Source organism: Watersipora subatra, chromosome 3, assembly GCF_963576615.1.
Source record: "Watersipora subatra chromosome 3, tzWatSuba1.1, whole genome shotgun sequence".
Classification (NCBI taxonomy): Eukaryota; Metazoa; Bryozoa; class Gymnolaemata; order Cheilostomatida; family Watersiporidae; genus Watersipora; species Watersipora subatra.
In genome coordinates this window covers 58,763,314-58,787,515 of record NC_088710.1, presented here as the reverse complement: position 1 = coordinate 58,787,515, position 24,202 = coordinate 58,763,314, and the positions used below count along the sequence as shown (strand labels likewise).

Genomic DNA, 24,202 nt, shown 5'->3' with positions numbered 1-24,202 from the left:
TGTTCCTGTTTCATGAACAATTCAAGTGCATGTCATAGAAAAATATAAAATTGCAAATCTTCTCAATGGATGGTCCAATGGGCTATTTATGTCAGCAATACCTCTTCTTGCCTTGGTGACTCCATGTCAGCAAATATTTTCAAGCAGAGCTGTTGGAAGCAGTGTCTCTTTCACTTGTCTTTTTGGAATCTGGAGTTTCAAGGTGAGTTACCTAACAGAGATAAAATCTGCCCGTTCAAGTTAGGAGAACACTTAATAAGTTGTCTACCTATGTGAGTAGGCAACTCTAATGTACAAAACTTCATGTTTTTTGTCAGTGGTGCAAAATCTTGCTATAGCTGGATAATTTAAACTGTCCAGATGAGCTTATAAGGATATTTTGTCTACTGAACCTATCAACAGCCATTTCATTGTCACTAACCTTGCTCAGCTCATTTGTCAGTCGAGCAATCTCTTCGTTCTTTCTCTCCAAGTCTTCTGTCAGCTTGGCTATTAGTTCATTCTCTCGAATTTGCTACGGTAAATTTATATAAAGCTTTTAACTTTTTGTTTCCTTTTGCCACTACATCATATTACGAGCATATTTGTCACAATAAAGAGCAGTATCCAATATTCAGTCTTCCATCACGCCCACTCCTGGCAAATTTTGTCACAAGGCTGCTTTTCCCCAATGATCAGGTTGGCATAACAAGCAAACTAGTGCACTCTTATGTGAATTTGTCTCTCCATTATTGGAAGCTTAAAAGCAGCATTTTTGGTAATGCTAGCTCATGAAGGAAGCAGTAAATTCAATAGCGGAATAATTACAGCTAACATATTATTTTTAAAAACAAATCAGTAGCTTATAGCTAGCATCAGGAAGCCTGCTTGAAATAAACCATGTCAGATTGCCCTTATATTACCTCCATCTGCGAGATGCATTCATCCTGTAAAATTTATAACTTTTATGGCAGCCAATAGATCAGTCGATGGCTAGCCAGAAACAATGACAAAATTTAAACTTACACATTCTAATATTAGCAGTCTTGTACTTACCTTACACATTCTAATATTAGTTGTCTGTTACTTACCTTACTTACATATCCTAATATTAGTTGTATGTTACTTACCATACTTACATATCCTAATATTAGCTGTCTGGTACTTACATATCCTAATATTAGCAGTCTGGTACTTACCTTACTTACACATTCTAATATTAGCAGTCTTGTACTTACCTTACACATCCTAATATTAGCAGTCTGGTACTTACCTTACACATCCTAATATTAGTTGTATGTTACCATACTTACATATCCTAATATTAGCAGTCTGGTACTTACCTTACTTACACATTCTAATATTAGCAGTATTGTACTTACCTTACTTACACATCCTAATATTAGTTGTATGTTACTTACCATACTTACATATCCTAATATTAGCAGTCTGGTACTTACCTTACTTACACATCCTAATATTAGTTGTCTGGTACTTACTATACCTACATATCCTAATATTAGCTCTCTTGTACTTACCATTGCATCGTTCTCTAGCTCAGCAGATTTTATGGAATATGCGCTGCTCCTACGCGTTGTGGGAGTTTCATAATGAGGCAATTCCTGTTTCTTAGGAATTGCTAGATGGTTTGTATCAGAAGAATTCTCATCTTCAGATATCAGTATGGTGTGTATTTCTGGTGGCGTATCTTGCAGAACAGTCTCACTAATAGCTGTATTTTGTTCTCTCATTTCGGCCAATCGTTTCTTAGCATGCTTCATTAGGCTTGCCTGAAATGTAGAAGTTCCAAAATTTGCTATGTAACTGCTTTATGGGTTTCAATTGAATTAAATAAAAACATAAAAATAAAAAAATTTAAAATCGCTTAAAAGATCAAAATGTAGTTTTTGTTAATAATGTTATAGGTGTGTCACACTGCCACTGTTTAAAACCTGTTCCTCGTTTATGTTTGACAACTTTGACATACCTGACTGTATATGCAGGTGCTTGTTAACATATAACAATAACTTAATATCTACATATCTTACCTTAGCACTCGGGTAGTATTTAATGGCACGAACGATATCTTCTCTTTTAAGAACAAAGAGTTCTGAATAGCCAACCGAAGTCACATCGGCGGTCCTTCTGTAAACATTTGTATTTATTGGTTGAATGAGTTTTAGAAAATTAGCCAAAGGTCATGTCATTACATTGTTCTCTATTCCTAGATGTGTACAAGCATTCTATTATGCTGCTAAAACATACTTGAAATTTTTTTTGTATAATATCTCCTTTTCTAAATTATATAATAAGTATTTGTTTTAAAAACATTATTTCATGTCTGTTATTATGTAAGTGGAGTTCTCACTGAATGAAGCATGAAACCTTTTTATGCTTGCAACTCCTTTTCCCTTCTGTGTAATTAATGTGGGAGCTTTCAAATACATGGAGAAGACAAATCCTAAATGAGTGGCTTCACTTTATATATATCATAAACTTACGGTAGCTATACCAATAAATAGGGCAGTTGATTTTCAATAGAAATTCATTTTATATCTCATTTCCATTTTTAGCATTTGTTGTTAAATACTTGCCTTTAGGTTGTATTTGTATAGCTTCATGAGATAAATCAGAATGAAACAATAATACAATCATTTAATTAAGCTTAGCGAATGAGACCTGACAGTAGAACAGTTTTGATATTGTACCTGTTAATACCTCCATCAAGGTTTAAAACACCAATTTCTCCAAAGAAGTTTCCTGTTGATAGCTTGGCTATTATTTTGGATTTCTCCCCGATGACTTCCAAATGACCATCAGCGATGATGAACATTTCTCTCGCTATTTCTCCCTTTCTGACCACCATGTCTCCAGGGGTGAATATATATGTCTGCATTTTGAGTACAAGGTCATGGAGGAACTCGGGCTCGCAGTCGTCAAATATGCTCACCTAGAGAATTGAAGATCATCTTTAGAAACTGAGCTACTGAAAAAAAGACTTGAGATTAAACAAGACACTCAAGTAACAACGAGGTTTATGAGTAAAAGGCAAACAGATTTTCTACTCAAAATGAGTTTACTATGTAGCCTTTGGTAGTTTAATAAAATAAAACTATTATAAACTTTTAATTAAGCTATATACTGCATTTTGAAGAATTTTGCAACAGTTAAAACTAAATATATCAATCCTTATGTTTAAGCTTCATAAATACAAGAAAAAGACAAAAAAAGTTGGTCTGCAAAAAATGATCTGCAAAAAAATGCAATTTTCGAACTTTTCGGACTTCGGAGTTTTGGACTTGAAAGCTTAAAAACAAACAAAAAGCTTCTCATCACAAATGGTGTGCTTCTTGTCCTTAGTAATAACTTAGTAAAAACTCTGCTTAGCATGTGTTCCTAACTTTTGAAATAGGAAGATATATTGAACTTAGTGTTTGTGCTTTAGATTTTCCATAACACTAAACTCTCAAGGCTACTCAGAGGCTTGTTTATAAAACCCATTATGTAAGTATATAATTCCTTCCATGATAACAAATGGTCAAAATTAGTTAAAGAAATGTGGAACAGTGATCTATATACTGTATATATTTCACAGTGTCCGTATGTATCTGTCACAAAGTGTCCATATATCTGCATTCTGCCTTTAGCTATTAAAATCTTGGAATAAAGATTTAATACCGAAGAAGATTTGATCTTGGACCCTACCGTTTGTTCAGTCTGAAGCCCTACCCAATAGGCCAAAGAGAATAAGTTGATAGCTATCTGATATAAGTCGCTATATGAGAGCAGATACCCAACGGCTTGGCATACCAAGCAGGGTGATTGCATAAGTAAGTTATTGTCATTGGTTAGCTTGCTAAAATTTTCAATTGGCAATCTGCCAGGCTAATAGCAAGTGGTAGGCAACTCTCATTACTTCTCCTTGTTTATAAACTGATTTTTAATACTCGGGCAATGCCGGGTAGCACAGCTAGTCTTATATAATTGTTTGCATAGATGAATGAAGATAGTTTAATGTACCATTAAAAATGCAATAGACAGGTTTAGCAAATTAATAGCTATACGTTTTCTATAATACTGAATTTGTATTAGTCCCAGCTTGAGTCATAGTTTATAAACGCATGCAGAATACTGTATAATTGCTAATGTATTCATGCTTGCTAAATAAGGCATGTACTTCTCTAGAGTAACTACACACATGTAACTCTCTATCAAGTAAACATACATACAGTCAAACATGGATAACTCGTCCACGGATAGCTCGAAAAAATGGTTAATTCGAACATTTCCTTTGGTCCGTTCCCACGTAATGATAAATTGCTATAGATAACTCGAATTCAACACTGTTAATTCGAACTGTTTTTTTGCCCAACAGCTACCGAAACGGTTGTTTTCGCTTTAGAAAATCACTTTATTCAAAGCCATAGAGGTAAACTTCATCTTTTCGTAATTCATAAGCGTCGTTATTACCACCATCGGCAAAATATTTTTGTCAACGACTTTTCTAAAGGTTTGGTGAAATTTGATTTATACAGCGATACGATGAATAGCACGGGCTAGCCGGGTCACGCGCGCAAGAATTTTCGCCACGCACATACAAAACAAAAATCGCATGTTGTTTTGTATGTGCGTGGCGAAAATCCTTCAGTGCGTGACTCGGCTAACCCGTGATGAATAGTTTTCCGACGTTGATTCCGTGTTGAATCAACGTCGGAATGTTGAATGTTTAAAACGTCTTAAAAAATGTTGTAATTAAACGTATACGTTGTCTGAGCTACAAAAAACTATTCATCGTTTGACCTAAACACAGAATACGTGTGTACATTCAATAAGTATCTATTAAAAAAGCGTGAGTGATATAGAATGTACCGTAAAACCTCGTAAAACTTCTAATTGAACTGCCTCGGAGTGTTGCTCTTAACGAATCCCAGGTAAAGTAAAGTAATCTGCATAAACTTCAAGAAAAAACGGCAAAATTGATGGTGGGTAAAACCCCAAAAGAAAAAAATGTCTTTTCTTTTGAGCATTTCAACAACGATCAAGTTTTGCCAATGTCAATCTGAAAAACGTCCTGGCAATAACATCACCTCAAACAACAAACCAATCTCAAGTGATAGAAAAATCTCTATACTTTTTCATGAAAACGTTTTAAACTTTACATTAGAAGCATTTAATTTGAAACAAGCCATTTGTGCTTTTGATTTATATTATAGTTTGTATATGTACATGTATCTACTAATAAATAAGTAAATATATGGACTTGTGACAGTGCTCTGATAACTTGAATGCTCTGATAATTCGAACACTTTTGCTCGGTCCCTTGAAGTTCGAGTTATCCATGTTTGACTGTATGTAGCTCTCTCTCTCTAGTAAACATACACATGAGCCTTTTTCTCAAGTAAACATACACATGTACCTCTCTATCAAGTAAACATACACATGTAGCTTTCTCTAGTAAACATACACATGTACCTTTCTATCAAGTAAACATACACATGTAGCTCTCTCTCAAGTAAACATACACATGTACCTCTCTCTCTCTCAAGTAATCATATACATGTAGCTCTGTTAAGTAAATACACACATGTATGGTTTTCGGGACAATATACCTACATCTGTTGAGCAAATACTTGTATGTACCGCTCTATTACGAGAAAATACACATGTGTACCTCCAGGTGGTTTTGCACATAATGTTCAAAGCGGCTATCAACTAACAAAAAATTGTTGCATATCCACTGCTGGAAAATTTCAAATAAAACATTTCAAATATGATGCTAAATTGGCATTGTTAAAAAGAGTGACACTATTTCAACCAAGCCTACGCTGATATCTCTGCAGTACGAGTTCTCTGCAGAGTTGTTAATTCAAGTCTCAGCATATAATTAAAGATCTTTATCATATAAAAAACTTTATTTTTTGCAGAAATGAACCAATAATAAGGTTTATGTCTCTTTGGTTACTGTTGCTGCCCTTTGAGCAAGTGATGCTACTGCAGAGCCATTCTGAATACTAGTTGGTACATGGAAACTAGAGGCCTTGGGTGCATTCACAAACCACTCACTTGTTTCAAGATGTCCAAATGTACATGTAATGCAAGCTCTGTTTTGAGCCTGTCTGGTAGCATCTTGAGAGAGTTGATGTCAAGTGCTCCTTGCATCCTTCCTCGTGACCAGGCATAGTCACACCACCTCTGGACTCTCACCTGCATTGCCTTCGGTACTTCGTGCTTTCTCATGTACAGCTTTGCACCATCCTAAAAAACACTCTCAATGATCAGTCTAGTATATCAAACAAATTCATTCATTTTACGAAAATAAATTTGTTTTTATAGCTAATTTCATCCTGATATGTTAGTTATACCAATGATGCTAGCTGGTTGGGGTATTTTTAGCACGTTCTATAGTGATAGCACATCTGAACCTCCGCATAAAGAGAGTGCTTGAATTTGCCTCAAACTTTTTACACAACATGAGCCAACTCATACAACAGTTCTGACTTTATTAACTAAAAACTATTTTATTTTAAAAATTCTTTTCTAGTCGATTAAGCAAGCTGCCTATTCTAAGCAATACTGCTATTCAACTTGAAAGAGCATGGGTTCTTGTCATCAACTAAGGATTTTTCTCCTACAAGATGTGCCAATTTTTGTTGAATTGTAGTCATCAATACAAATACTATGGCAAACTTATCTTCAGAACTGCTATTGGAGTGTCACATTATGTAGCCTAATTACTATGAAATTTCATATTTGCAGTAAAAAGATTGGTCTTTTCCAACAGCATTTTTAACAATGGCTTTATTCATAAGCTTAAACCGAGGTTTGTTAGTGCAAGTTAAACTACCACCTACCAGCAGCTGTTCATACTCCTGCCTCGTAGCATTGTAATTATTAATAGAGTTGCCAACCTGGCCAACGATGGTGGCAAATACAAACACACCAATCAGATAGCTCAGTATCTGGAAGAGGTACCTGCAAGATATGGAATGACCATAAAGATTGATGGAAGACACTGCAACGTATCTAACGCCAGATAGCCCAAAATGTAACGGTTGTACATTTATTTTGTTCAAGTTGTTTGTACCACCTCACAAAGTGTACCACATCACAGAGTGTACCACTTCACAGAGTGTACCACTTCACAAAGTGTACCCATCAAAAGGCCATCATGTAAAAATCTATTTAATTTGTGTCTTGTTTCACTTATTAATATTTGAGATGGCTTTTCTTGACCCAGTACCTGCACTCCTTGACCTAATACTTGCACTTCTTGACCCAGTACCTGTCTTCATTGACCCAGTACCTGCACTCCTTGACCTAATACTTGCACTTCTTGACCCAGTACCTGCCTTTATTGGTCCAGTACCTGCACTTCATGATCTAATACCTACACTTTTTGACCCAATACCTGCATTTCTTAATCCAGTACCTGCCTTTATTGAACCAGTACCTGTCTTTCTTGACCCAATACCTACACTTCTTGACGCAATACCTGCACTTCTTAACCCAGTATCTGCACTTCCAATACCTACAGTTCTTGGTTCAATACCTGTACTTCTTGATCCAATACCTGCACTTCTTGATCCAATACCTACCCCTTTTGACCCAATACCTGCACTTCTGCAGCCATTACCTGCACTTCTTGATCATTTGCTCTCATTCAACACGTTCTAGAATGTAGCTGGCACATATGAACAATACACATCATATATTGTGCGGTATTTCCCCACTCGCATACGAAATGGTGCACACTAACACATGCTGTGATGCAGTTCAAAAATATGAAACAATGTGTAATCAATGTTGACACTATTATGTAGGTCACAAATTTGAAACTGCACACTCCACGGATTCTGTCATTCAGTTCACAAATACAAAACAGTGCACACTTCACACACACTGTGATGCAGGTCATGAATATGGAACAGTGTACACTTAATACGTATACTATGATGCTATCAAAAACGTTACTCAAACATTAGAAACAAACTCTTTAGAAAAATCTATAGCCAAGGACTCTAGGCATAAACAGGAAGCCATCCGTGGTTTGTCAGCATACCGTATGTGTTTCTATGAAGAAGCTGATTCAGTTCATACGTTCACAATAATGTCACTGAGAAGAATAGATGGCCAACGCTGCTAGTAAGGAAAAGGTTCACCAAAAGTCACAGCACAGCATGTTACGGCAAAGCGTGGCAATCTGCGTAGTATGCACCAACATTAGAGGTTTGTAGCTAAGCAGTAAGCTACATAACAGCCATGATAAGCAGCATCACAACAGGACAACGCTAGTGAGTAATAACTTAGTTACCAATCATGGCCCCAAGTTTTTCTACAAGTAATATATTATAGAATCAAATATGTTCCTGATTCTAAACAATGCTGGATAGAATTACATTTTATTGTAAAATCTTTATTGCATAATTGTTTGTTGATAAAATAATACAGCCTACTAAGCATTACTCGCAAGATATAATGAGTATAGACTTCTGTCTATTTAATAATTTATAGGACATGATTAAGAATTAGAGGATTATAAATTATGTTGGAATGTAGCTTTGTAGTAAGTTCTATTAAAGTAAGTTTTTTAAAGGTAAGTCTTAGAAAGGTAAGTTTTAGAAAAGTAAGTTGTAGAAAGGTAAATTCTAGAAAGATAAGTTCTATAAAAGTAAGTTCTATAAAGAAGGTTTTTGAAAAGTAAGTCCTAGAAAGGTAAGTTCTAAAAAGGTAATATTTATAAAGGTAAATTTTAGAAAGATAAGTTTTAAAAAGGTAAGATTTAGAAAGGTAAGTTCTACAAGATAAGTTCTAAGAAGATAAATTCTAAAAAGGTAAGTTCTAAGAAAATAAATTCTAAAAAGGTAAGTTCTAAAAAAGTAGGGTCGGTAAAACCAACTGATAATGCAACTGAAATCATAGTCAAGAGTTATTAGCCTGCAAGTCTGACAAGGCATCTATAAGACCAATCAATTTTAATAGAGAAAACCAAATAATGATTTGCTCTATTATTCTCTGCGACAGTGACCCAATATATTCTAATCTTATAACAATGCCCTTTTCTTCACAATTTGCTATGCACCTCACTGAAGTAATGATTTTTTATTTACAGTCAACACTAGAAGGCTGTGTATTCAGTGACCAATATAGAAAATTTCTAAATATTGTCACCTTATCCCTATTATAGACATTGTGCAACTCGTGAATAAGGTCAATTTGTTTAATGAGTTTGTGAAAACTGATTTGAATAAATAATCAGCCTTTTGAAATCAAAACTATCATCTCATTAACTTTGTAAGCGCATAAATAACACGTCAGAAGATAACTCCCATTTAAGCTCATGGTTTTCGTCAAACCGTAGCCCAAACTTTGTTAAAAGATTTACTAATGATCAGTACTGCACGCACTTCCAGTTGTCTTCAGGAGTTGGCAGGTCACCGATTGTTGTCAGTGTCAATGTTGACCAGTAGAGAGACTTGAGGTAGACAGTAATTGTATGGTTGAACAAGGTCTCATTTTCTGGCAATGTAATGCCTTCGATATCTTCTGACTAGAACAAATATCATACACAGAGTTGCCTTCATGCATTCATTTGCAACTAAGAGAGACAACAGGGCCACTGTCAACATTTTTTGTTGTTGCAGAGCTTGGTTTTTATTTAATTTTTAAAAAGAACTAAAAGTAATAAGTAGATATAGTCTAACTGCAAACTGCTATAACAGTTTCAGTTTCTTTACCCAAACTCAAAATTTAAAAAAAGTTTTATTTGACTCGCATTATACCGCAATAACTAGAAATAGTGCCATTTTTAGCCGATTTACAATAGGGAATAATTTCCAATCAGGAATAATTTACAATAATTCACAGAAAGTTTTGAATGAAACTCAGTTTTGACATCCCTCATGCTGCTATGTGCATCTGTGATGAGTTTTTTGCTCATACCCTTTCTTTTCCCAAGTTTAGCTTATCATATCAGCATCTCGAATGTTTGGGAGTTGATAATAACACATGGCAGGGATCATTTCAAGCTCATATCCATTATAAGGTAGTTTATACAATCTGCTAATAAACCAGCTATCAACTTTTTATAGACTCAAAGATACACTACTACGATGCACTACTATGATACACTACTATGATACACTACTATGATGCACTACTATGGTACACTACTATGATACACTACTATGGTACACTACTATGATACACTACTATGATACACTACTATGATACACTACTATGATGCACTACTATGGTACACTACTATGGTACACTACTACGATACACTACTATGATACACTGCTACGATACACTATTATGGTACACTACTACGAAACACTACTATGATACACTACTACGATACACTACTACGATACACTACTATGGTACACTACTACGATACACTACTATGGTACACTACTACGATACACTACTACGATACACTACTATGATACACTACTATGGTACACTACAATGGTACACTACTATGGTACACTACTATGATACACTACTACGATACACTACTATGATACACTACTACGATACACTACTATGGTACACTACTATGGTACACTACTACGATACACTACTATGATGCACTACTACGATACACTACTATGGTACACTACTATGGTACACTACTATGGTACACTACTATGATACACTACTATGATACACTACTATGATACACTACTATGATGCACTACTATGATACACTACTATGGTACACTACTACGATACACTACTACGATGCACTACTATGGTACACTACTATGGTACACTACTATGGTACACTACTACGATACACTACTATGATGCACTATTATGGTACACTACTATGGTACACTACTATGGTACACTACTATGATACACTACTATGATACACTACTACGATACACTACTATGGTACACTACTACGATACACTACTATGATACACTACTACGATACACTACTATGGTACACTACTATGGTACACTACTATGGTACACTACTATGATACACTACTATGATACACTACTATGATACACTACTATGATACACTACTATGATACACTACTACGGTACACTACTACGGTACACTACTACGATACACTACTACGATACACTACTACGATACACTACTACGATACACTACTATGACGCACTACTATGGTACACTACTATGGTACACTACTATGGTACACTACTATGATGCACTACTATGATACACTACTATGGTACACTACTACGATACACTACTACGATACATTACTACGATACACTACCATGACACATTACAATGAAAAGTTGATAGCGGGTTTATCAGCAGAATGTATAAACTTCCTGATAATAGATATGAGCTTGAAATGATCCCCTACCATGTGTTATTATCAACTCCCACGCATTCTAGAAGCTGATAAGATAAGCTTGGACTTGTGCTTTAAATAGACAACGGTACACTCCTATGACAGCACAGGTTGTTTCCCTGCTATACTAATGTAGAAATCTTTTATTAAATTAACACAACTGTTTAACATAGAATTAAGATGGTTTCGAAACCGATCACATGTTGACTATGCAATAAATTAAACTACAATGACTGAAAAAGGAAAAGGTTCCATTTGAGCTATAATTCTGATTACACACTAAAATGAAAGCTGTAACACTTACGAAAAGGACGTCATATAGGCTGAAGGTAGCATCATAATGACACAACTCCAAATTAATTTGTTAACCCATAGATTGTGTTAAAAGGTTTGGCATTGGTGAAGGCTGATAAGACATGTATGATGCAATCAAAGACATGACAGACACATTTTACAATGCTCACCTTGGATATGACATAGTAGAAGGCAGCAAACCAGTGACATAATAACAAGAGTATGTGGGTCAAGTTGCATACTCTCAACACGTTCGGATATGTGGCCTGGTTCTCAAATATATAGAAGAACTGAACCAATCGGTAAATCTTTATAAACCTTGGGAAGCGCAAAAGAGGTTGTATTCCTACAATAGTGATAATATCTCTTCTTTTTATCATATTCCTGCTTGAAAAATATTGTATTTCTAGTGACTTGGTCATTGAAGAACGTTGCGAGAGAATGAAAAGAGAAAACAGAAAGTAACTCCAATTATTCCAATTATTCCGAACGATCCAATTATTTGTAGCTTTTTGCAGAAGTAGTTACACGCGAGTGGATAAAAAGGAAATTGAGAAAAGATTAAATTGGTCGTTATAGGTTATGTGATGCATTAAATTATACCAGCAAGTTTGTCCATAATGTACGAGATGAGAGCATTAAGCAAACTTTTATAGCATAGCAACTTACTCAAATGCAGCTAAATTGCGGAGAACAGGAAATGACATAAGAAATTAGAAGAGAATCCAAAAAAATGTGAAAATATGAGAAAATGAGACAGTAAAAGTAAAGAGAGAAACAATACATATCGTGGTTTGCCATGATGTGCTACAGTGATGGTAAAGATTGCAAAGAGATGGAGAAATATATTTCTTTAGTAATAGATGCTAACCACTATGAGTGTGGTGCACTGCGATGAATAACACATTCTACCAAAAATGCTAAACTAATATATTAAAGAGCCGTTTGTTCGTACAACTGCTGGGATATCTGGCAGATAACTGAACTTATGACTATTTCGAGAAGTGAGGTTAAAGCGTATTATGATTGTTAATTAACTGACAGATATTGGCGTTATTACTGTCTCATAGCTGGCATGCAACTGGTGTGAACTCATGCAACTGGTGCCATGAATTTTAAAGGGTGATTCATACTGTATCGCCGTATGTCAAGGTTGTCCTATCGGCGATTATTCGTCGACTCTGCAACGTAAACCACCGACATCACCGAGGCAATGCTAATATGTTGGGGAACATTGCAGCTGTCAAACTTTTCCGATATTTCGCCGAGCACCCGCGACAGTCTGCGAAATATGTACCACTTCTGTGATGGTGATCGGCAGTAGCGGATTGTTAAATCTTTATTTGCCTTCATGGGAGTTGCTGCAGGACTAGTATTACATCATTTTAGCGCCTATTGTATAATGAGAAAGCGATGCCACCAACTATTTGTCGATGTAAATGCGGATGGGTTTGTGTTAGTCAGGAACAATGTCATCGCAAACAATCACCAATATATTGTGGGTTAATGCCGACATACTGTGATACGGTGTGTACCGGACTTATGATAGCAGGCAGATATGATTATAGCTATCCAGATAGCTTACATATAACCGGTGTTCAAGTTATTTGTAGTTTGTGTGCTAAACAAGAGAACTCGCTATTTCCATTTAGTTAAACACGAAGCTCTAGTCAAATTCAAAATATAGATGGATTGATAGATAGATATAACCTTTAGTATCACCGGTCAAGGTCATTCAAAGTAAATTATACCAAGAAATAAAAAACAACAAATAAAATAATGATTACTAAAGTAAAATTACACGTGTTGGAAGAAAAAGGCTCTTTTCCCATAACCCTTTTTTATAACATTGATTGACAAGGTGTCGGTGTCTGATATAAGGTGTGGTGGATTTGTAGAATGGTAGAATGAGTATACAACCTGAGTATTTTAGATAGCAAATATCTAATGACACAGTTAGCCCATCAGCATAAAGTGTAAAGTGAATATAATATTCAGTAATCATTTATTATAGCTGCTTGCTGCCTGAACAACATTCTGTCGGACTCACCCACAGCAAATTGGAAGAAGTCAAGAGGTAGTATCGACAGCAAATCCATTGCCAGATACCGCGATTTGGCGTAATGATATGCTAAACGCTTCTGCTTAGTCACAAGCAATCCGTCTTCAAGGAATCCTGTTCTGATTTGAACGAGGATATCCAGAAGGTACGCCAAATCGGCTAAAGCATCAAGAAGGAGCCAAGTTGTGGTAAATTCTTCCTAAAATATATGATAAGAATATCTGTAAGCAAGAACATAGATTAGTTCCTATTCCTTTTGTATATCACATTATATATATATATATCGTATATATATATATATATCGTATATATATTACTTTATTGGTAATAGTTTCATTTAGAAAGAAATGATTTCCAAACTATGCCATACAAAAATCATAAAATAGAAAAAAGGGCAACCGTTAGTCACTAAAATCAAGTAAATCGACTGACATACTGCGTTTAAAATACTGTTTTCTGCTACGAAAAACAGATATTAGGTAGAAGGTTATTAAAGCAGCTAGCAATGATATTTTCAGAATAGTTATTAAATGTTGTATGCAATTTGTTCATATCACGTAAGATGACGTGGGTTAAAAACCTGTAAGTGTTCTATAAAAACGAGGACACAATTCTTGAAAGATCTTGAAACCTTTAATACACGTAAAATAAACCTTTAACACAAGTAAAGTAAGAAAACGCAAATATTTGGAAAGATTATTACTTGGAATAAGATATGCTAGCATATGATGTAAATTCACAATTAGTCGAAATGTTCTTTTTTGCAACAAAAATAAATCCTTAGTGACATATCTTGAAGCTAGATTATAATAAATGCGTAAACCATAAATAATATGGTGAACCGATAATAAAATGCAATGTCTTTCAATAGCACTATGTCTCCTATTAATTACTTATTTTACCATTAATAAGGTTTCTGTTAAATATCTTTCTTTTTACTCTAAAAAGTTTAGTAGATGTTAACCAAGTTCTTTACTTACGAAATAAATTGCTTTATTTATTTTTATAACAAAATTTTTTTTAAAGGTTATATCTTATGATTTGATCAACTATTCTTTCAAACCAAGTTTTTTTCCAAGTCTGTTAAGCACTTTATTGTGTACGCATCATCTGTGCACTTATATACATATACCATATGGCTATACATTACTACAGGCAAGGGCTGTGCTATACATCTATATATACCATAGGCTATAATAGTATGCATACATATGTAGTGTAACAAATATCATAGCCTTAGAGTTAGTCAGAGCAAGCGAGTGAAAGTGTTGTTTATAAAGCGTTTGCTGCTGCTATGTAGAGAACTTGACTCTGGATGATGGCTTTAATTTTGGTCTAGTACAAGTCTACTATCATACTAACAGCCTCAGTATTGATTTTAAATCACGGCTTGTCCGCATTTCTTCACTTCAGACAAGTGTGTCTTATATTCTATAATTAGGGAACAGTAGTTGATAGGTGGGTGTCATTTATGCCTACCCTCTCGTGTTAACTCGAGACCTTTTCAACTATGTTGTATTATTAAAAGGCTCTCAGCGATTTTGAATACGACAAATAAGAATACTAACATTTGTATGCACTGTTTCTCAGTTTTGCCTACAAAATAATGACTACAAATGACTACAAATAAATTACATGTTTGTACATGTATAGACCTACATGTATTTGTATAGATTTTAATGATTGTTTCTTGAAGGTTTTGTTGAAACAGACTTTTAATAAAAATTTTGAACTATACAAAATGATACAGATAGCAAAAATGGAATCCATTAACCAAAAACAATACTAAATATTTGGACAGCCAGATGACAGATTCCCGAGCGCTATTAGAAGTTATGTGTCAGCAAGCATGCAATATGTATGCTTAGAGCCCAGGTAATCAGTAGACCACTATATGTAATTCATAGGCATAACGTTAAACACAGCCTTCATCTTAGCCACTTTGTATGTCTAAGCAGAGAGCAATGAACATCAACCTGACACTTGATTGAATTTACACGATTTACACGAATAACAACCGGATGGTCTGACATATAATTTTCTAGAATATTAATCAAAACGCACAATCATAAAGAATATAAAATGATCATAGTTATGACATAGATCTATAGAGCTAGGGTGTCTTTATAGCTATCATGCTACATTAGGTTGCAATTTGGACACCCATGAGTTTTTTGTTGGGATTTTCAAAGGACAAGATGTACAGCAGAAAGCCTAACACTATTGACAAACGGAAAGAAGGAATTGAAGAAGAATTTGCTCAGATACCGAGAGAAATGCTAATGAAGGTTTGTAGTCCCATATTTTGACCCTGTGATAACTGTATTGAGCAAAATGGCAACCAGTTTGAACACTTTATGTGTTCAAACTGGTTGCCATCTGTCAACTGTGTTCAAGCTGATATTTTTTAGCATTCTCATCTTGCCCACGTAACATTACTTTTTCACTGTGGACTACAGGAATTTTTAATTTTTTTCTCTTTTGGATCTGTTTTCCACATGAATTGAGCAAATTGAGCAAGCTGTAACAATTCAAAGAGTTTCTACGCTATTTTGTGACATCCGGTATTAACCCAATCAGTAAATCAGGTCTACGTTTTTTAATTATGAACAATTTTTTAAGCCACATGCCTAAATCTATGACAAATACACAATTATATAATTTTATGTCAGATCGCGGATTGCTAAGCTGGGAAAAACCAAGTCCTAGTATATTTTAAGACAAGTTAAAATCAAATTGCTGTGACAACCAAGAAGGTTACTTTTTATCTTTGGGGAATCCTTAATGAGTTACACGCAAGCTGTAGGAAAAGGCTTGTCGTTATATGATATAGAGAGTCGTCTGCTCAGATTCAATAGTGAAATACATGTAGACCACAACATCAGAGAATAATATGTTACTAGATGTGAGAATGTGCAAGGGCAACAACTCAGGAAATCAGGAAATAGATTCGAGACAATATTTAGAACTGTGAAAGGCTCCTAAAAGAGATTTGAGACCAGAATTGTGAAAACTTGAAGTAAAAACTTTTTCTGAGGCCTGCTCTGTAGTCATACAAGTTTTATTTAGGAATATTGGAATGTTTTTGTATTTTTAGTCCAGTTAATTAAACTGGATTAGAGACTGTTTCTAATCTAGTTAATCTGGTTATCTTTGCACTTTTTTATAATGTTTGCATTGGTTTAATTTATATAAAATTTAAATTGAAAAATAATAAAATTTGCTGCTTGTTCCAGTAAAACAACACAGCTTATTAAAGTAAACATCAGCAGGTAATAGATTAGAAACTTTCAACAATGTGTATGTACCTAGCAGGTGTAAACCTGATAAAATATGCCCAAAATCATGTTAATACATGTATTATAAATTTTTTAAAATTAAATTGTTAAATAATTTTTTAATACATAAAATGACAAAATATTAATATATAACCAATTATAATAATAATAATAATCTAGGTTTGTCAATGATTTGGGGAACTAAATAAGTGAAATGATTAAAATGGTTTTATAGGAAAATAACCGCAAATGATAGTTGAGTTGGCTGCTCTGTAGAGGTTTTATACCAAACTCGTAGGCTTTATTACTGCTGCACACACATTAAACATATATTATTGGTGTATACCTGCTACAGAGTTCTAAAACTGTTAGCTGAAAAGTACCCTGCCTGTGTCCACTTGCAGTAGAAGGAAGAGAATTATAACCAAGCGTTCAGTAGAACAGGCACTGATAGAGTAGGCAGAGTCGAAAATGTTAAAGTCAATGAAATCGGCACAATTTCAGTGTTAGAAAAATGGAACAGAAGAAATAATAAAAAAACAAGTGAACAGAAGGTAAAAGGGTTAATGTATATTATTATATATTATTATTGTTGTAAAAGTTTTTCTTCACAGTCGTGTGGTGGTAGGTGACTGGTTGTAGTCCATGTTGAGTCCGGGTCTTAACAAAAGGCCAAAGGATCCAACATCTTCCTCAACTCCACTAAGAGAGGACCTTTCTCAAAATGTGAGCTGTTCCTAAGATGGCCGTCTTCTGTATAGTCTCAAAAGACATGTTCACTCCCACCTCCGCCAAGTATGCTATATGCCTCATTGATATTGTTCCGAGTGCACCAATTACTATTGGTATCACGTCGGTCTTCACCTTCCACAGTCTGTTTATCTCGAACCCAAGCTCTTTGTATTTACCAATCTTCTCATCTTCCTTCTGTACTACCCTTGTGTCTCCAGGTATTGTTATGTCTATGACCTGACACTGTTTGGTTTCTTTATTTATTAGTATCAGGTCTGGTCTTCTAGCTTCAATAACCTTGTCTGTCTGCACATTGAAGTCTCATAGCAGCTTCACTTTCTTGTTCTCCAATACAGCTTCTGCACGGTGGTCGTACCATTTTTCTGTGTGGGGCAACTCAAGTTTCTTGCATATGCTCCAGTGCACTGCACTTGCCATTTTGTCATGCCGCCCTTTATATTCTGTCTGTGCGATCTTACTGCATTCGCTGACTATGTGGGACACTGTTTCATCTTTCTGCTTGCACAATCTGCATTTTGGATCGTTTGTTGACTTTTCTATCTTGGCCTTCCTATAGTTGGTTCTTAACGCTTGATCCTTAGCAGCAATGATCAGGCTTTCAGTGCCTTGTTTGATACATCTCCTTTTCATCCATTGCCATGTCTTCTTTGCTGCTTGATCCTTTGTCTGTCTTAGATGTTGTCCGTTCATTGGCTTATCATGTCAGTTTTGCTTTCGTTCAGTTTTCTGATGGTTTCTATGCTCTTGTCTTCAATCTTCACTGTTGGTATTTATGATCTTACCAGCTGTTCTTATAAATTTGACTGGGTTGCCTTCTGTGTACTTTTTCAGACTGTGACTTTTGTAATTCACAGTTTCCTCAACACTCATTAATCCTCTTCCTCCTTGGTCTCTTTCAACATATACTCTATCTACATCAGATCTTGCATGAAGACCTTTATGCATTGTCATCAGTTTCCACGTCCTTCTGTCCAGTTGCTGTAACTCAGCCTTCGTCCACTGAATAATCCCTGCTCCGTATCTGTACAAGGACACAGCCCATGTATTGATAGCGGTAATGAGATTTCCAGCAGTCAGCTTTGATTTCAGCACTCTCATAAGCCTGTGAATGTATTCCTTCTTGATCTTAGCTTTCATTTCAGATTGTTTTATATCATCTGTCTCCATAACTCCTGAATATTTGTAGCTTTCATTATCTTCTATTTCATGGATTTCTGTTTCATTGGTAGCATGATATTTCCTCTGCCAGTTAATTTCCCTCTTATCATGGTGATGGTAGCGCACTTATCTAATCCAAACTTCATACCGATGTCATCACTGAAGATTCTCACTGTGTGTATCAGTGTCTCAATCTCATTCTTGTTCTTCCCATACAGTTTCAGGTCGTCCATATACAGTAGATGGTTAACTGCACATTTGTTTTTGAGATGGTACGCTGGTTTAACTTTGCGCAGTACAGTTGTCAGGGGTATCATTGACATCACAAACATCAAAGGAGAAAGACTGTCCCCCTGAAAGATACCTCGGCTGATCGATACTTTTCCTAGTTCTTTCCCTCCACTTTCCAGCTCTGTTTTCCATTGTTTCATACCTGCTGTCATGAACCTCTTGATGTTTTCTGAGATCCCTAACATATCCATTACTTTGATTATCCATGAGTGGTAAACCATATCATACGCTTTTCTGTAGTAAATCCATCCCATCACCAAGTTGGTTTTTCTTGCCTTACTGTCTTTCATAACACACTTGTCTATTATCAATCGATCTTTAGTTCCTCGACTTTTTCTACCACAGCCCTTCTGTTCCCATGGTAGTAGTTCATTTCTCTCCAGGTGTTCATAAATGCTGTCCGAGATCATTGCAGTCAGTACTTTGTACATTATTGGCAGACAGGTAATCGGTCTATAGTTTGATAGTATGTTGCCTTTGCTTGCATCCTTAGGTATTAGCACCATTCTTCCTGTTGTCATCCATGATGTCGGAGTGCCTCTCTTGATAATCTCATTCATCTGATTCACAATTCTTGTGTGAAGAGCTGTGAAGTTATTGACCCAGTAGCCCTGTACTCCATTCGGTGCAGCGGTTTTCCATGGTGACAATCTTCCAAGGATTCTTTTTAATCTCACAACATTGATCTCCATATCAGTTTGTTTCTCTAAATCTTTGTAGTCATGTTCAGCCTCCTTGATCCATTTGGCATCTTCTTTATGAGTGTGCAGTCGTGCCCATATGTTACTCCAGAACTCCAGCGCAGCATTGGGCTCAGGCGGTGGTATCTGTTTCTGTTGTTTACCTTCTAGGCTTTGGTAGAATCGTTTCTGGTCTGTTTCAAATAGATGGTTTGTATGAAACTGATTCACTCTGTCAGAATACCTCTTAACCTTTGCTGCTGTGGATGTCACTCTCTGTTTCAGTTCCTCAATCACTCGATCTATTCCTTTTTTCTTCAGCCAATAACCTTGCTCATATATATTATAATATATATGAGCAACAATATATATTATTATATTATATTATTATATATTATTATGTATAATAATATAATATTATAATATATTATTATTATATAGTTATGGTATATTACACTGAGAAGTCTTTTCAAGAATCATTATTTTGTTCAGACAAGTTTTAATTGTAAATTTGGTAAAATTTTGCTAAGCCAAATAGTACTTTAATATTTCTTTAGCCGCTATATACTATGATGCATAAAATATTTAATGAGTAAATTATGTGCATAATAAATTAAATTAACTATAAAATAAATTAACTTGTATTTTGTTGCTATGATCTACAGGTTTGAACTATCAATTTAGCGTATTTTAAGTGTAACTTCATTTTCTCACTACATTGTCTCAATAAAATTATAACAATTTATGTGTTTAGTGTTTTTACTTGAAGGTTTTAAAGTAAGAGAATTTTATTTAAAAATAAATTATATCTTGTGTGCTTTTCACAAATAATTAGCCAAGCTCCTAAAATGCAACCATACAGGGGGAATCAACTCCAAGCCCTCGACGATGCTGTAAAATAGTACTTATAGAAAACTTTGTATGAAGTGACCAGCTTCAAATCATTAGATGACTTAAAATCCATATCTCTACAAATACTCGTGAGGTCATCACTCCCCACCCCCTCTCCCTTTCCATGTGAGAACATACGCTAAATAACTTGGCTTTCTTTAAACACCGAGCAGGACTTTTGTAAGGAACAACCTGCCAAGTACCTACTTATTACGTGTAAGTAAGTACATGTAAGTGTAAGTACCTACTTATTATGTGTAAGTAAGTACGTGTAAGTGTAAGTACCTACTTATTACGTGTAAGCAGGTGTTCTATCAGTTTGCATAGCATAGACATATGACTGCATATTAATTATCACAAATACTTATACGTACAGTGAACACTACAGCCTTACCAGGTTGCTATAGAATATTATAAATGTAATACAAGAAAACTTATTACACTTCTATATATACAGCATATCTATATGACAGATTTGACAGATTTTGGCTAAATTTAAAGCCTTCTTCGTCGAATGAAAATACTAAACTGGTAATTGTCTTCTCAGCGCATATACATAAAGTTGCCACATATTAATGCAGCCAATGATAATTAAAATGATAAAAGAAGTATATGTAAAATACTTAAAAGAAAACATGTTACTTCTAAACAGCTTTTAAAGAGGGTTGACTCGAGGGTTTATAGATTGTTTTTAATGGCGCACAAGTATATGGTGAGTCAAGCTGCTCGTTCAAACGACGCTATCAGGACAGGTGTTATTACACAATCTAAAAGCAGGTAGCAAAACATTGACCTGCAAACAACGCACTACTGCCAGAGATAAAAGGCAGGCATGAAATAGCAAAACCGACTTTTTAAAACCGTATTGCAGTATGTTCAGTTGTGGCAAACCACTGTTGAAACCTGCCAAGAAAAGTTATGGCTATAGGAACCATGGCGTCTTCTCAGGACATGGTACTTGGAGAAGAAGAGAGTTTAATAGTCCTAGAAAGTTATCTATGCAGCGAATATTAATCGTTGTACGTGTGCGGTTTCTGTTGCAACTGTATGAGGATATATCGGAGCCCCCTATTAGAAATCTGCTGTTACTAAGTCAAAGATGATAATCTAGCTGAAGCTGCAACGTACTCCGTGAAATGAAATGTAAAGATATTGTAAAGCGTGAAAAAAACATTTCTGAGAGGTAATATTGACCAATCACATCAATCGATTTGTAAAATATTACATATTAAAATTAGTTGCATCAACAGTTCATCTTGATCACCTCAACGCTGCCACACAACATTTCTATTGTCTCTTGCAGCTTTTAAGCCATTTATGATTGAGCATGACAGTTTTAAAGACATCCTAGCTTCATTGATCAAAACTAAATAGATGTCAAAACTATGATCATTGTATATTCTGTATGATTGTGAATTTTGCTCCGCGGCATCATGAGACGCAGTCAGTCTACCTATTTTGCTGCCGTTTTAAATTTGAATTGCCAAAGATTAAAATCAAGCATTTAAATCCCAAGAATGTTTGCTGTTTGCGATCGGCAAAGTAAAATAAACACTTAGCGGAAAAATTACAATTGATTTCTGGTAGGTTATTTTGCAAACAACGCAGCTGTACCATTAAAAAGTCAAACTGTTTCCATATAGCAAATTACAGGCAGCATCGCGACTCTACCATTAGAATGTACTTTACCTGGATACTTGGGAAGGCCTGTCGCAGAATGAGTATCCACAAGTTATACTCGACAGCGATGGATAACATCATTAGCCAGTAAAATATGAGGTCACCATCGGGGTGAAACACTGTGAGCAGACAATTTGAACATAGCTTCGCGCAATCTCTGCTTCTCCTTCTCAAGTTGTTTTTAGCTTCTGCCTCTTGTTCGTTCACCATTTCCATCGGGTGAAGGAGAGACTCGGTCACTCGACGATTTGTATTGAACCTGATATTAAATAGTTGAGTAAGCAGATGATCAAGTAAGTTACCGTAAATAACTGACGCATTCCTAAAATTTGGTTTACTAAAAGTGTATTTAAAGCAAAAGTATTACTTACTTTTCCATAAAACTGTCTTGCTTGCTCTTCTGGTGTTTAGCCATAGTATGTGTAATTTTCACTGCATGCTTGACGGCTGTCCATTTAGAGGAATCAGTCCGTCCCCTTACCGGCTGCCTCGTTGGGAATGAGGCTGTTCTTCGAGGAGCAATTTTATGCATTCCATTTTGCTTTTTTAGCTTAGGTGACGCGAGAGCTTCTGATTGTGCATCTGCATTGAGAGCGTCTAACGACTTGGGTTTCAACACGACCTCTTCACTTCGCTGTTTGCTTATGCTAATTGTTCCTTCCTTTTGGCTTCCTTTTCGTCTGCTCACCATGTCAAGTGTCGGCAAAGATTGGCTGTCAATAAATCGCGCATCGTCTCCGACTGGAGTCAAAACTGTGTCCAATGATAGCTCCTTTCTTATGCAGCTGTTGATATAGCCAGTCGATACAGCTATATCCTCCCCATTCGATGGCACTTTTGAAGATTTCGGTCGAGTACCAGTGGAAGTATTCGTAGGCATAGTAGCGATGGTAGCTGCTTTTGGTGATTTTAAGAAGGAAAGATGGTCGATAGAGCATGCAGTAGTCAGCTCATCGCTGTTTTGCTTCTGTTTCCGCAGCCAACTGTCTCGACACACTGATTGCTTCCTCTCAACGCTCTCCAATGACTTTTGTTTCTTCTTCCTTTTACGGCTCGTTTGCACTCTTCTTGAACCACCCTACAAATTCATACGAACAATAGAGTTTTCTGCGCAAAGATACCTTCGAAGCGCTCTTGGGTATTCAAAAGCGATGAACAACTGCTGGCCTATCAGTTGCTGGAGAGCGACAAGCATGTGATGTTAATGCCATGACATTACCGCTGTTGTAGTAGCATTATAATTTATTGAGCGGACTGACCTCTGTTCAGGATTCGTGTCATCTTTGAAACAGTTAATTAATTAGGCAAAAAGACAGAATTGATAATTAAGGCAAGCTCATTTTAAACACAAAGTAACGAGAAAATCTATTGAATTCAATGGACCTGATACAAATATAGAAAAGAAAGGTATCGATTAGAATCCAACTCAGACAATAGTTTTATTTATGTTTTAGACGACCAAGTCAGTGTGTCTATGACGACTCCCAGGAGTGCACCAACTATTTCCTACGCATCTCTCACGCAAGCATACCAACCTGGTCACCATCACTAGAGACGTACTCCATGATAAGCACTATTAGCTGGTCTTCTTCAGCCGCGGTTGTGAGCGATAGAAGCCTCCTTCATACTCCTTCAATTTTCTCAGCCTCAGGCTTTTACGACATCAAAATTGTGAAACGCCTCTCGGAATGTTTGCAAAATATAATTTCCATTTTTGAGAAGAAGCCCGGTCTTTCTGCTATTTCGTGTTTAGATCGTGAAAAGTTATTCAACCAGACCAAAGCGTTGCATAA

At 35.7% G+C, this 24,202-nt stretch overlaps 1 protein-coding gene and 1 pseudogene across 1 annotated transcript; one reads left to right on the top strand and one right to left on the bottom strand.

The window, feature by feature from the left end:
* Positions 1 to 139: 139 nt before the first annotated feature.
* Positions 140 to 23,974, bottom strand: LOC137390796 (cyclic nucleotide-gated channel alpha-3-like). The gene is made up of 13 exons (XM_068077113.1): positions 23,945 to 23,974; positions 22,781 to 23,487; positions 22,419 to 22,668; positions 13,667 to 13,877; positions 11,787 to 11,962; positions 9,384 to 9,526; positions 6,831 to 6,951; positions 6,043 to 6,234; positions 2,688 to 2,929; positions 2,028 to 2,124; positions 1,518 to 1,769; positions 422 to 514; positions 140 to 211 (listed from the first exon to the last, which is right to left on the bottom strand). Exons 1-13 carry the CDS (start codon positions 23,972 to 23,974, stop codon positions 140 to 142), a joined length of 2,586 nt encoding a protein of 861 aa, XP_067933214.1.
* On the top strand, positions 10,385 to 10,999 carry LOC137392226 (uncharacterized; annotated as a pseudogene).
* Positions 23,975 to 24,202: the final 228 nt, after the last annotated feature.

Excerpts from the sequence above, each read along its gene's own strand:
- LOC137390796 (XM_068077113.1), bottom strand. The coding sequence starts at position 23,974 with ATGGAGTACGTCTCTAGTGATGGTGACCAG. Across the intron at positions 11,963-13,666 it reads CTTCTTCCAATTTGCTGTGG|GAATACAACCTCTTTTGCGC; the intron begins GTGAGTCCGACA and ends TCACTATTGTAG. Across the intron at positions 212-421 it reads TGACAAATGAGCTGAGCAAG|GTAACTCACCTTGAAACTCC; the intron begins GTTAGTGACAAT and ends TATCTCTGTTAG.